We start from the raw sequence: 14,902 nt of genomic DNA on the forward strand, positions 1-14,902 counted from the left end.
GGGACGGGAATGGAGGCAGTGCCCGGGGAAAGCGGGGGGGGGATGCAGGGAATGCCCGGGTGGAGAGGCAGGCAGTGCCTGGAGAGGGAGGCAGGCGATCTTCAGGCAGGGATGCAGGCAGAGATGCCCGGGAGAGATGCAGGCAGTGCCCGGGGAGGGAAGGAGGTTTTGCCCAGGCGGGGATGCAGGGGATGCCCGGGGAGGGATGCAGGCAGCGCCCGGGAAAGGAGGCAGGGAATACCCAGACCCAGTCGCAGGAAGCCGGGAGGGACACCGGCTTCTCCCGGGGGCTCTGGGGAGGTGCCGATGGGAAAAGACCCTCCCATATCCCCCCCCCTGCAGTGTGCTGGGTGCCACACCAGCACCCCTTCCCTCCCCGGCGCCCAGCAGCATCCGTGCCCTCATGCCCACCCCACCCCCTGAGGCCAGACTCCTTTTGGGGGAGAAGGGGAAGACCCCCTTTCCCTCCTCTGACACTGCTGCTCGGTACGCTCTTGGGCACATCACTTCACCCCCTTGCTGTGCCAGCCCCTGGTTCAGCTGGCAGGGCTGGGGGTTTCTCTGTGCCCGCTGTCACCGGGGGGGTGCTCTCAGGCCAGGGTGGCGCCAGGCCCCACTAAGGGAGGGACATTTCTGTTGCAGCGGCTGCATTTTTGGGACATCTCACACCAAGCATTTACCTTGCGGGCCAGAGAGCGAGGAAGATGGTGGTGGCACCTCCAGGGAGCGTGGTCCAGGCCCCCGCGACATGCTGCCGATGGCCTCCCCGCACCTCTCTGCTCCTCGAAGCAAACCCCAAACCCCAAAACCCGCTCCAGCTCACCGTGACACCAGGGAGCACCGGGGTGTCTCCGTGGGTCTGGCTGTGACCACACAGGCTTGGCTGAGCCTGAACACTGGCCACAGCACGGCCGGGCTCCCTCCAGCCTCGTCAGCACCTTTGGCCAGGAAAAACATCATCTCCAGGGGCTCCTCTCCAGGGTGAGGAGATGGTGCAAGGGGAAATACATGGCCATAGCTTTCCTGGGGGAAAGAGGGACAGCAGACACAGCCCCATGGCTCGGGGGGACAAGGGCAGCTGGCAAAACACAGGACAGTCTTTGTGCCACTCTGCACCGAGGCTGGGGCTGAGGCAAAGGGAGTCAGAGCCCCCTTTCTGTGTCTCACATTACACCCAGGCTTTCAGAGATTTGGAGCTTATTTCCCTGCACAGCTGCCTGATACTCGCAGCTAGGGAAATATTTACGTGTCCCTGGGGGTTATTACCAGCCCTAGATGCTGCTCTTCTTCCACAGCCCCCCCGGCTCCGGTTCCCCGCATCGCCATAAAGCAGCCCTGAGCTCTGAAATATTTCTGGGAGAGGGCAGGGATCGCGGCTGCATGTGAACTCGCCTGCACAATTCAGGCTTCAGCCTCGGGGCTATTTTTAGCAGTTCCCTCCGAGATGCTCTTCACTTGCAGTTTTATTTGTGAAATTTAATATATGAGGGAGGGGGGAGGGGAGCGGGGCTGGATCCTGGCACGTCCCCGTTGGCTGGGAAGCTTATCCCAGTCTCAGCGATAGGAGACCGACGCAAACCTAAAATCATCTGTCAAAGAGCTCCCGTGTCCTGGCATGCAGGCAGCAGCAGGGGACAGGCAGAGCTGATGGTTTGGGGGGCTGTGGTCAGCCCCCGCCTCTGCCACAGCCTCTGAAATCCTCAGACCTCCAAAATGCCTCTCCCCACACTTCATCGTGGGCTCAGGGACCTGCTGTCACCCGATGCTGGCCCTTAGCGCACGCACTGGCACGGAGCAGGATGCGTGCGAAGCCGGCAGGAGCAGCAGGGATTTTGGGGAGCCCGCCCAGCACAGCAGGGCTGGTCCCATCTCCAGCCAGAGCAGCAAGGAGCAACCTGGGATGTCCCTACCCCACCGTGTGGGCCTCAGGACCAGGGAAGGCTGTGGGGACCATCCGCTCCCACGGCAGCTCCCAGCCCAGGGAGCATCACGTCTGTCCCCTGAGCTCCCAGCACCGGAGGCTAACAATGTGAATGATGCAACCCAGTTTGCAAGGTACAGAACGGACCAGGGCTGGTGTGTCCCCGTTTACGGGGCAGGAGTGTGCTGCAAATCCAGAGCAGCAGGAAAGACCTATTTCTCCCCAAGGAGCCCCCAGCAGAACGGGGAGGGAGAAACCTTTCCCTTTGCCATGGGACATAAAGGGAACAGCAGCCGACACGGCAGAGCCCTAAGCATCTTGCAGCAGCTTTTGTTCCTGTGGGGCCAAATGCTGCCCCAGGCCCACCCCCAGCACCACGGCAGGAGCAGACCCACAGCGGGGAACGACAATCCAATTCCATCCCATCCCCAACGGCTGGGCATGCAGCCATCCCAGGCACACCAGGGATGCACGAAGGGACACAGCAACAACATCAGTGACCCCAAATGAGCCTGTCACTGTTGCTGCTAGACACATACACCAGCTTCTAATACAAAAACATCCCAGTGCAGAACATCATGGGCTGATACGGTACCTGCCACCCCAGGTCCTCAGAGGGTGGAAGTTACCTTACTTCCAAGTGCTGCTAAGCCAAGCCTGGCAGGGGCAAGGGAGAGTCGCTCTGCTCGAGAGCAGCACTGCCCCAACCTGCTTCTTGCGTTGTTGCATTTCTGGCCACTTTGAGCACTGACTTTGGGTCTACCTGAGCTTGGCTCTGACCCAGTACAGCGGTTTTGCAGCCCAATCCATCCTGCCTGAGACAGGACCAATGATGGCAAAACCCTCTGGGAAATGCCAGCACCAGACCAGAGCAACCCAAATGCATCACCGACTCACACAACTTTATCATTTCACCGCAGGGTCACATTACACACAGCCCACCTAGGGCCCAGAAAGGACTAAATGGGTACATCCATCTTCTGCTCCTCAGCAGAGGCTGTCTGTGCCAAGGTGCCAGTGCCCCCTGCAAGCCAGGACCCTTTTCCTGCTGCCCTTCAAGATAAGACGACAGCAACAGCCAGAGGCAGAGGACCAAGGACACTTGCTACCTCCTCACCCTGCAAGCCCCTATTTTGGGGTGTCTCCACTGTAGAAGAGAAGTGGCTGGTGAAGAGGACAACAGGCTCTCGGTGAGCAAACAGCCTCCTTTCCACCAAATCCAGCCTTCAGCACTGCCTGCTCCCATGGGCAGGACCAAAAGCAGGAAAATTGGATCCTCTCCCCGGCCCCACAGAGCCACGCACAGCCACAGCATCATGGAAATGAGTTTATTGACGCGGACGGCAGGTAAAGCCTGAAGAGCAACACAACTACGCGGCGAACACTCGAACGAGCGGCGCGGCGGGAGAGGCGGGCGAAAGGCCACCGACCGAGCCCAGGCTCTGCCCTGCAGCGCAGAAACACCCACGCGCCCGAAAAGCCGGGAAGAAATTTGGCAAGAGAAAGGGGTGCTCAGCAACCCCTCCCTGCGTCGAACCTACACTGGTTGTTTAGTGGAGGAGGCTCAAGTGTTTGTTCCTGACCCTGTACCATCTCTTCCCTGCCCCGACACAGCATCGCACTCAGTGCCACTGGTGCTTCCTTAATTGCTCTACTAATGATTTTTGCGGTGCACCCGCAGGGCTTGGAGCAAATCACCTCCCAGCACACGTGGGCAGGGCTCAAGGGCTGAATTGCTCCAGCTCTGCCCCACTTTTTCTCAGCCAGAGCACGGGGGGTTCCTACACTGGGACACCACCTTCCTCAGGGTCCTGCAGCTCCTGTGCCCTGCTGGAGTCTTTTCCAGGGCACTGTGACCTTTTCTCAGCACTGGCTTCTTGGTTGCAGACAGTGCCAAAGCCCTGATGAACCATCTCCCACCGTATAACATTTATTGACTTTGAATGTGGCATCTAAAAAGACAACGTGGGGGTTGCTATGCATAAGAGCTTTGCTCGCTGGGGAGGAGATAGCATCAAAGCATGCTGGGGAGAGTGAAGCCGTTCTGGTTAGTGGCTTGGTTTAAGCAGGACAAGCTATGGATGGAGCAAGGACATGCAAGAGGCTTTGCTTTCACTGCTGTTGCTGCAGCACTTAGTGGTTGCAATGTGGTCAGTCCACAGCGAGGGACTGGAAAGGGAAGCAGTCCTGGCCCTAAGGACAGGTTGGAAAAGAGGGGCCAGGGCATGGGGCTGCTTGGGACAGGGGGTGAGAGCAGGAACCCGACTGGCCCTTGTTACCGTGTACCTCTGGGCACAAAGAGCCAAGCTGCAACTGGAAGAAACACTTCCACGATCTGCTCGACTCTCAGCCGAGCCAGGACCTGAAGCCCCTAGGCAGGCAGGGTGCAAACACCACTAAGCCCAAAGCATCTCCCATCACACCACAGCCTCGGTTTTGGGAGACAGCACGGGAACAGGGAGAGCTGCTGAAGTACCCGCAGCACCCTGGGACACTGCCAGCAGCAGCCCCTCTCCATAGGGGCATGGCTGATGCCCACAGCCGTGGCGAGGAAGCAGCACTGCCATGTTCAGATTTACCATCGCAAGCCTTGGGGATTGCCAGGGGTTAGTGCAGTGCCAGGTGAAGGTGGCACAGCTCGGAGGATGGCCGAGAAGGCAGTTTGGCCATAGCAGGCACGGAAAGAACAAGAAGAGGGGCTGGGGACGGGTGAGGATGCAGAGACCATACCTGGAGCTCTGGGAACGGCCGTTTGCTCTAAGAGAGGGCTCGTTTCCATCATTTCATCCACCGCTGTCCCGTTACCAATCTAGGTCTGCAGCTCCTCCCCACGCAAAAGCAGCCTCACTTCTCAAATCAGCAGCTAATGAGCCAGGGAGATGGTTGGAGTGAAAACACACCATCAAAAAGCAGAGCTGAGTCTGCCAGCACAAGTGTAATAAAAAACCCCCTCTCTTTAGGGCTCCATCCGCCTCCACGGACCGAACTGATGGCTCTGTTCCTAGTTCCCCGAGGCCGTGCTCACCCTGCTAGAGCCCCGACGTCCCTGCAGGGCTCCCAATACTTCCTTGGAATCACCTTCCCTTTAAGCCAATTACAATAGAAAAACTCAAAAAAAAGTATAAAAATATAAAATAAAGTGCAGTGTTATGTTTTCGACACTTTTGCCTTGTTTTAATGAGCCGACGTGTGGTTTTTGCTTGTTTTTTTTTCAATGAGCGGTATTTTACAAAATTGTAACTACGCCTAAAGCCATTTAGAAAACACCGAACATTGGCACAAAATGGAGAAGCCCACAAGAACGGACAACGAGTGAGGGGCAAGGGGGACGTGGGAGTAGTTGAAGCAGTGGTTACAAACTCCATGGACGCTAAAAATATCAAAGGGGTTTGTTCCCTATCATCATTAGCACGTGGATACTAATTGCTACCTTGTTTAATCAGTGCCTTTGACTGAAATCCTACACATGAATACAGCTGCTTCCAGTTAAGAGTGCTTTTCCCCGCGCCAGTGGTGAAGGAGGATCTGGGGACCCCTTTCTCCCCCCTCCTTCTGCAGGGTGAGGCACAGGCTGATCTCCTGTTAGTTTTTCAAGATGGCATCGTAGGCCTGGTAGATGTACTGGGACACTTCGGGAGCTCGGCATTTCAGGGAGAGCTGCGGAGAAGAGAGGAGAGGTTAGCAGTGGTGCAAAGGAAGGCAGGAGCTTTCTACCATCTCCACAAAAGCAACTGGAAATGTCTGACCTACAGCATGGGTTGGACAGATCATGGATGTGGCTCATGACAGTCACCCAGAATATTTCTCCTGAGTACTGCTATCTTCATCACCAACACCAAACTGCCTTTTCGGAGCTTGCTACAAGCAGGAGGAGATACATGAAAGCAAACTCCCACTGTGGGGTTCCCGAATCCCTTAACAAATGTAGGTGCCTCTGCAGGCATGAAAGAAGGGGACACTGCCCCAAACTCCGAGACAAGGGGCTTACTTGCCCTCACGTTGTAAATCACAGCACTAAACCTGGGGGCTTCTAATGATTTGCTGCTCAGTCCTGACAGACACAAACTTGGCCGTCACCCCTCTCTAAAGCAAGGATCAGGCTGAGATGAGGCTTGCGGCACCAATCCTTGTGCAAACACTTTAAATCATCTTCCAGCACTCGCTTTCACCCCGCAGGTCCCCAGACCATGGATTTCTCTTGAAATTCCTGGAACAGCTTCCAACAGGAGATAAATCCTCTAATACCAGGATGCTCGGACACACAGGTCCTCAGCAGGGGAGCAAAGGGAATAGCTATACAGGTGCACAATGCAGGACAGACAGCACCTTCTCACCAGCCATAGGCTGATGCCAGCACAAGGCCAAAGAGCCTCTGACATCCAGACAGCCGGTCTCCGCTGCAGGAACGCAGCAGGGCATAAATTTCTCCTTGTTTATGAGAGGGGGAAGGGCATCCTGGCAATGCTTTCTCGCTAATGTCTCTTGGCTTTATCTCTGGGTAACCTTGGCAAGTAACTGCTCATTGCTGAGTGGGCACTATCCCAGCTCACTGGTAACAGAGCAGTGCAATTCTGTTGTTTCTCACTTCTTTCCAGTTCCGTGGGCCTTCCTAACCCCTCAGTCAAATTAACAGGATCTCCCCCAAAACAAGCACGTTAGGCAAAGCAGGGAGAAATCGCTCTGCATGCAAGGCGAGTTAGAAGGATCCCAGCCTGCGCCACGTGCCCTCCGCAGTCCGACACCTCACCGTGTAGTTCGGGTTCCCTGGCTGAATGCGAAGCTCGGCCAAGATCCAGATGCCATTGGTGAGTTTCAGAGACTGGTAGAGCATGTCCTGGCCCTCCACGTTCCTCTTGGCAATGGTATAGACATTGTTGTTCTGCAGTTTGCTGGAGACAGTGTCTTTGGAGAGAAGAAAGAAAACCACATCTGTTAATTCAGATTCATCATCTGAGAAGACAGGAGAGCCCAGAGGAGCGTTCCCAGGATGCAAGCACACAAGGAAACGCTGATTTCAGTCCTAGAGTTTTCCCTGGGAACAGGAGCAGACATGACACAAGGAGAAAAAATTCCAACTTGCTTCCAGGGACCCACCTCATTCCTTTCAGGCTGTGATCCCTTGTGAAGTATTTGCCCACCTTGCAAGGCTTTCCCTTACTGCTTACTGCTCTGGGTCACTCAGGACTTGCTGCCTTTATCAAGGCAAGAGTCTGCAGCTCAGAGGGTAAAAGGACTCTGCTCTATCTATAAACCCCAACAAGCCCCAGGCAGGCTAACCTGGAGGCAGCCAAAAGTCAGAAGACAAAGGTGGAGAAGAACAAAGATCACTGCCTGAGGCTTGCTTCTGAGGTCCTGTCCCGACCACGACGGCTCCCTCCTGCTTGCCCCCCTCTCACGCACAGACACCCCTGGCCAAACCAATGTTCTACAAGGTAGTAAAAATCCTTTCCTTTTTTTTTTTCTTTAAAGCAATTGCTTGAAAGGATAAAAACCCACAGACATCTGTCTCTAGACATCACAGGGCTGCGATACACTTTTAATACAGTGTATAACCTCAGCACTTGCAGAAGATGTGTGATTTCACCTGGAGACCTGTATGGATGTAACCATGACACACGTTACTTCTAAGGGACCTTTCAAAGAAACAAGAACAGAGGCAAACATGCAGAACACAAAGACCCAAACCAGCGGCTTCTAGATGCCAAGGGGTTTCTCAGCACAGCACAGAGCAGAGCAAGCCTCAGTCTTTTGATGCCAGTAAAAGGGGCACATTTGCACTTTGGGTGGAAGGCTCAGGGAGGAGGACTCCACACTTGATAAGCATCACTGGCAAATTACCATTCCTGGTGCCCAACAAGAGAAATTTAACTTGTTCAAGCTCTCTGCTGGAGAGCTCTGGGTGGAACACCCTGTCTATGCTGGGCCATTATCAGCAGGTTAGGCACTTTCAACAGAAAGCAAGGGAGAGAAGTGGCCTTAACCCAATTTGCACTGAAAGCCAAGCGACTGGAAACGTGGGATCCATTTCAAGGAGCGCGAGGAGCAGGACAGCAGCATAGAAGCAGCACAAAGCGACCGTGCAGCTCTAATCCATCCCTGAAACACCGAGATCTGCTGGCATCAGTGCTGGATTTGAGAATGGACACAAGTTGTGCTGGTGCATGGAGGGATCAGAGAGGGGACAGCAGAGTCTGTTCACACACCAGGGAGCGGTAGAAGCAGGAAAGAAAAAGGCCCCAAAAATCCATACACTGATGCAGAGACTTGGACCCGCTGCCTCTCGCAAGGGCAGTGCTGATAACCAGAGCTGCGGAGCAGCTCCATGGGCAGCCTGGACCCTCCAACCATGGCTGGGCTGAACCCTTTTGCTCCCCAGGCTTCAAAGCAGCTCCATGCAGGTTGAGGAGGGTTCAGGCATCCAGCTACCCAGACACACTCAGATTTAGGTTTCCTCTCTTCCCCAGTTACTATGGAAACCAGCAGATATAAGTAACTAATGAGATCCTTTGCTTAAAAACCCTCATTCCCTCTGTCTCCTCCTCCCACCTCTACTCCTCCTCTATACAATAAACTCATCCAGATTAGGGAAACGGGCGAGGCAGAGCAGTCTCCTCCTTGCAGGGAGCGTGGCTGGGAGAGACCCGCGCTGGAAGGACATCACCCACTAGGGATGAAGCCCAAAATCCCATTTCCTCATGCCCTCCCAGCCGGCGAGAGCAGCCTCTGGGGCTTTGCGAAGGCACGGTGTTTAATGCAAGCGCCGGCTCGGAGAGCGCGTCCTTGTTTGCAAGGGATGTTGGTATTAAATGTGATTTTGTTTGCCCAATTTTAACAGGCTGTGGTTAAATCTCACCGATCTGAAGCCCCTCTGGACTCGTATCCTGGAAGTGGAACTGCTGGCAAGGGTTCGAGACTTTCTCTAGCAATCTCTATATCTGCCGGCAGCAGTCTCCCCCTCCGCTGGGGTATGCTATCAGAGCAAAGGCATTCCCCAGGGAGCCTGGGTGCAGGGTCAGAAGCAAGGCTGCAAGTGGGAAGCTGTAATTTTGGCAGCTGTGGGGCTGCTATCCCATCACACGGTGCAACGGCAGAGGGGGGGAGCGCTCCTGCTGCCTGGGGAGCTGTGCTTTGGGGGCACAGGGGCAAGACGGGGCCGCAGAGCAGCTGCTCTTACACCAAGGCCTTCAACCGTGCCATGGCACCTCTTGCAATTTAAACAGCCACTACCTCTGCTGGGGGAAGATTTCTGAGCAGGGGTGTGCTTGTAGAGGGGTACAGGGAGGGAAACTGAGGCAGGGCAACTCCTAAGAAAGCCTGTTTTCTGCCTCCCTGTCTGACCTCAGTTACCCTCTGAAGAATACAAGAAACCCTACCAAAACATACCCTCTTTCAGCCAGACACCCAGAGCAATTGTGAGCAGGCTGGAGTGCTGATGCTTGGCTTGCCTGACTCCTCCTGCCCCCTCTCTCAGCACTGGTTTGGGGACTGGTGAGACTCTACCCCCTCTCCCCCCAGGTAGCAGCTCCCATCCCTCCTGTGTTCCCAAGTATCAGGATTTTGGATTTCGGAGATCCGGCAGAGTTGCTAAGCAACAGTGCCAGGCTGTGCCTGGCTGAAGGCAGGACCGCTAATGCCATGTGACAGCACAGCCTTTCAAAAAAAAAAAATAAAAAAAAAAAAAAGGCAGATATTTGCTGGGAGCAGAGAGCTAAGGCCAGTTCTGAACAGGGTTGCTGGTTTCCGAGCGAAAGCGCAGCGCCCACCGAAGCCCTGGTTAGTGCCCAGCGCAGGCAGGAGGAGGGCTGAGCCGCACTGCCTGGGCACACGTCTCCCCGCACACGTGGAGTCTGGTGACTCTGCAAACCGGAGCCACACGAGTCCTTCTGCAAGACGGCACAGTCTACATCTGACCTTGCTAAACAACTTTCCGCAAGGCTTTTTCTTTTGGCTCAATGATTATTCTCAAAACCCTCTTGAAGCACAGTATAAGGATACAGAAAGATTCCCCCATCACCAAGGCCAGGAAAGCCTCTGACATCAGTCCATCTTTCAGGGTTGGGGGTTTTTTTGGTGTGGTTTTTTTTTTTTTTTTTTTTTGGTGGGTTTTTTAGTTGTTTTTTGTTTGTTTTTTTTCTTTTCTTTTGCTTTTTAAGCAGAATTCTTTACCCTACCTCAGTCCAACAATTAAATAGCACACATAGAAACACAGGCACACAGGAAAGAACAACCACACCAGGCCTCTTCCCTTGCACTGAAGTAATCCAATTCTTTTCAACGGCACTTTCCTTCTGGACAAAGCGAAGGACATGCTTAAATCTTCTACCCATACACCATAAGAATGTCACTTCTGAACTCAAACAGACAAGATGACCAATTGGCAATAACAGGAGTTTTCACAGAGGACACGCACAACTCAGAATCAACATCGACAATATACCTTTTTTGAACTTGGACCTCCGTGGCGTTTTGCAACAAGCACTGGATCTCAGGAAGTAAAATTTAATGACTATATTTTATGCCGTGGTAGCTGAAAACATCCCCACGCCATTTCTAGCAACACCTGAATGGTTCTGAGCATCCAGCCAAGAACTGCATTCAAATACGAAATGCATCTGCATACTCTGATCCAGCGGGGAGGCACTTTGGTCAATATTATGACTGTACATTCATTTCCAAGACATGTAATATGCATGGATTCTACAATTCATTAAACAATCAGGTTACTAGATTTGCACATACAGAAAAAAACCATACTGCACATACAGAACCCCCCCCCCCCATACCAAGGAAGCTTGCGTATGATTGTCCCCCAGGTTGTTAGAGCAAGAAAATCCAATTTGTCTTTGTTGTAGCATTAGCAAATTACTCAGGGCGGGGTGGGGGGGGTGGGGTGGGCAGAGAGAAACAAAGTGACCACTGCATATCAATAAAGCCATATTTAACTCCGAATACCAAAGTTGTTGTTTCACAGCAAATTGGGGACCAGTAATAAGCAAGCAAAACCAAAGTTCCTAGAACTGCTGAACAGCACAGCAACTAATTGCCTCCTGCTTAATGGCATTCAATCTCCATGTGCAAGTCAGCTTGTCCTCTTTCACTCTGTGGGTTTGGGTAAGCAGAATTTTAAAAAGGAAAAACATTTAGCTAATCTGATTTGCATATCTTAGCTTAATGTAGTGGTCCTTTAAAATTTAATCAAACTTAGGATGTTGAAAAATCTGCGTAAACAAGGCAAACTGAGCTTTAGCACATGCTCAGTTGCAGGGGAAACCTCAGTTGGTATAGTTGTACCAACAGTACCCTGATTATTTGAGCTATAACAGTCTAGGAATTTGTTTTCATGCACTAGATTATTATATTTTCATTAAAAACTCAAAAATCAATTAATTTAGCACTGGATTCATAAGAGATGAGAATGCTGGGGTATAACAAGGACTTTGTGTTTTCATTACAAGTTGCATTTCTGAATAAGGTTTTCTCCATGGAACTATCATAACCTCTTGCTAAGAGGCAGATAGATGCATGAAACAGCTCTAATGAATTCATCATGTGCAGTGCATCTTAAGTACACCTTGGCCCCATGATACAAGTCCAGAGAGACCTGCTCCTTCACAGCCATATCGCTCCAGCCCTAAAGAACAGCCTCAGGGCAGTGCCAGCTCTCACCGCTGGGAACCTGAGCCCCAAATCCCTCGTCCAGAATTAAACACTCATCTCTCACCGAGTAACTGGGAATCGTGGGAATACTTTAAAGTGTCCAGGACTTGGGTTTGGGGATGGGGTTTTTTTGTTGTTGTTTGTTGGGTTTTTTTTGAAACAAAGATGCTGGAGACAAGGATCAGAGTGGCAAGTTCTGACCATTTAAGGGTACCTGCTCCTCAGCCCACAGCCTGGCACCTTATCCTAGGTTTCAGCTTGTGGTACCATGGGCTACCCACAGCAGCCAAGATTTTCTGGTTGTTCTATGCCCTGTTATGGGGTGAGCTGCCAGGGATAGGAGCTTTTTCTGCCATCCCCGTCGCAAACCATCAAAGCTCAAGTCAATCCTATTTGGCTTGCATCATGGGCACAGGATGGTCCTTTTACCTACAAAGGCCTGGGAGCACAGACTCACTCAGAAGTATCTCCACTGCTGGACTGTTTATCTCCTTTTTGTTTGAAGGAACAAAACAAATTACCTGGGGAAAAGCCTGCAGTTTACACAGGAGGTGCTGTGAGGCGACTTGCACAGTGACAGCCAGCCAACCCTGGATGTGCAAGAAATGCACAAACTGCTTTCTTGACAGATAAAATCCCAGCCCCCTAAAACCCCCTGTTCCAAGCTCATTTCACTTTGGTTTAAAGAAAAAGAAATTCACATTTCAGTTTCTCCATTGAAGAAAATCAGCATCCCCTGTTTAGCTGCTCAGCAGGGCCTCCTGCATATCTGCACGTAACTTCAGCCCCACTTCTCACGCAGTGCAGAAACAGCACGGATCTGAGCACTTAGGAAAGTGAAGGCTCTTTGCAGCTAGGAGAAGAAAAGCCAGGCACCGAGGGTGCAGGGACCACAGGTCTGATCAGCTCTCTGCCCAGCAGCAGCCGCACGCTGTTCGGCACGCTCTGCTCCATCTGTCCGACGCCTGCTGCAGCCGTGCGGCTCTATTTAAGTGGCTGGTAGCGCTGCGATTAGGGCACATCAGCTGGGAGCAGAGGTATTTTTAGCTCACAGCTAAATTCGCGTCACTGGGCCGGAATCGGTTAGACCGAAGCATGAATGGTGCGATGCATCCCTGAGCCTCAACAGCAACTCGCCACCCAGTGGGTGGGCTCACGTTAGGCATGAATTACTTATCCGAGCGGATGCGAGAGGAGGCATAACGATTCACACTGTGGCTGCACACCTCTGCAGAGCCGGTGGCGCTTAGAAGCTTTTCGTCTGTGTCGAAGGGTTGCAAAAACCCAGCACCCCCTAAGTTTTAGTAAGGAGCCGTAGAAATCTGCAGACTTTGTTCTGCGCAGCTCTGCCATGGCAGCCGTTGTGTACCTTATTTTACGCAGCGATATGAGAGCTGCACGCGGCAGTATTTCATCAGTGAACAATAGAATTGCCGACAGCCCAAGTCGAGAGCTTTATTCTGGTTAAGCATCTCCTACCAGAGAGTCTTTTGAACATGAACCAGTCTCTCCTCCACAAGGATCAAGTTCCTAAAGATTTTATGCTCAGAGCTGCTATTCTTGGAAGAAAGGAGGTGTCTTAAAATAAGGCTGTTTTCACTGGATTTAAATGATCAAGATTGTGAACCTTGAAAGACTATCGCCCTACCGCAGCATATGGCCAGACACGCACCCTTGCTCTGGTATAAACTAGTAGCAAGATGGATTCAACTGTCATCAGAGCTCATTCAGCTTATTTCACCTCTGCCCTGGTGTGCACCACTAGCCGCTTGCCATGTTGTGAGAAGTCTCCATCCCTGAGGATGCTGGAAGTCCAGCCCTCCACAGGGTTTGGGATCTGGCTGATCCTTGGACAGACGAGGCTTGATGCTGTTAGGATGGCCTGTACTAGAGGAGGTTACTGCTTAGATGAAATCAAGTTGAGCAGCAGACTGAGTCAGGGTTGCATTGGTAGTTAAAATACAAGGGACTAAGACAAGCACACAAGATTTCCCTAGTTTTCCCTCCTGCAAGCTATTGGCCTGCTCTGTGCCGAAGCCCAGGTGGTCAAGGAAGGAAACGGCCAGTATAGTCACAAGAGGGAGGAGGTGTCAGCAGCGGAAACACAAAACCAGAAGCTTCAGCGGATGGAAGTGTTTGAAATCTGTTTATGAGACATGACCCACTTTCTACCGCACATAAGCCAAAGAGGCTGGCAGATCCTGCACACCCCCGAGCATCCTGAGTGACGGATTGTGCTTGGGAGAGGCACTGCGTCCAGGGCTCTGGCTAAAGCACCAAGAGATGCCTCTTCTCGCCTGAGTCCTGGGAATGGCTGCAGATACCACAGCAGAGAAACTGCCTGGCATTCCCGTGCTCTCCCTGTGAGCTAGTAACATGTTCTCCACTGAGTATCACCAGTTCAGGCAGGCCTGAGCAAGCAATCTGGTCTTGAGCTGGCAAAACCTCCCTGAATGGGGAGCATTGCCTGTCACTCCACATTTTCTAACGTTTTCTTCCAGAGGGAGAAGGGAACACAGGCCAGGCTGCAGGATTACCAGTGCTCATCTTCCCAGACCCCACCTTTGCCCCCAATGACAACCCCTGCTAACCAGCACTGCAACACCCCAGTGCCAAACACGAGAAGTTACCAACGTTTCTGATTGGAGATGTAAAGAGCTCTGGACAGTGCCGTCAGGGCATGGCAAAGGCAGAAGGCATTACCGGCAGCAGGACTGCAGTGCAGGGGGAGAGGCTATGCCAAGCTCGGTCGGGAGCAGAGGGAGGACTGGGGGAGGCACAGAGGTTGTTCTCACTTGAAACCCCACAGTGAAATCAAGTCATAAGGTCCAACAGCTGCTATTTTTTCCCCTCTTGCGTGCTCCATCTTTTACATTCCAAAATAGTAATAATTATGAGTACAAAGAGACCCATGGTTTCTGTCTGCAACTGAAGCAAGAGAGTGTTCATTGTGTAATAGCAGACATGAGAGAATAAAAAGGTTACGGAGTTTGTAATCAATAGGGACACTTTTTTCCTTTGTGAAGCATAGCAGCTTTTGGTAGAATCACTTGGCTCCTGCCCAGAACCTCTTGAACAGGAGCAAAGCTGCTATGCTGGCCCCATTCCACTTTTTTTTTTTTTACACTCCCTCATCCTTCAGCAGTAGTAAGGTCATACGTACAAGCAGGATGCTCAGAGAGGCAACTAGACAGATGAACACAGAGCTGAATGGGACAGACTATGATCAAAATACATCAATATATCAGCTAACAGCAGCAGACCAAAACTCTCTCTCACATGGCCTGTCCTCCACAGATGTCAAAACATTTTATAGTGTATGTA

At 52.2% G+C, this 14,902-nt stretch overlaps 1 protein-coding gene across 2 annotated transcripts in view; it reads right to left on the bottom strand.

Annotated features, from left to right (window-relative positions):
• Window positions 1-5,073: 5,073 nt before the first annotated feature.
• The window catches only part of AP2B1 (adaptor-related protein complex 2, beta 1 subunit), a 79,770-nt gene continuing 69,941 nt past the window's right edge, over window positions 5,074-14,902 (bottom strand). For both annotated transcript variants that reach the window (XM_010573553.1, XM_010573552.1), the window contains 2 exons: window positions 6,669-6,823; window positions 5,074-5,578 (listed from right to left, as the gene is read on the bottom strand). In XM_010573553.1, the coding sequence (XP_010571855.1) occupies window positions 5,504-5,578; window positions 6,669-6,823 (230 nt within the window). In that variant the 3' untranslated portion in view covers window positions 5,074-5,503. The remainder of the gene's footprint in view (window positions 5,579-6,668; window positions 6,824-14,902) is intronic.

The sequence above is a fragment of the Haliaeetus leucocephalus genome, unplaced genomic scaffold, assembly GCF_000737465.1.
Source record: "Haliaeetus leucocephalus isolate CR32 unplaced genomic scaffold, Haliaeetus_leucocephalus-4.0 Scaffold395, whole genome shotgun sequence".
NCBI lineage: Eukaryota > Metazoa > Chordata > Aves > Accipitriformes > Accipitridae > Haliaeetus > Haliaeetus leucocephalus.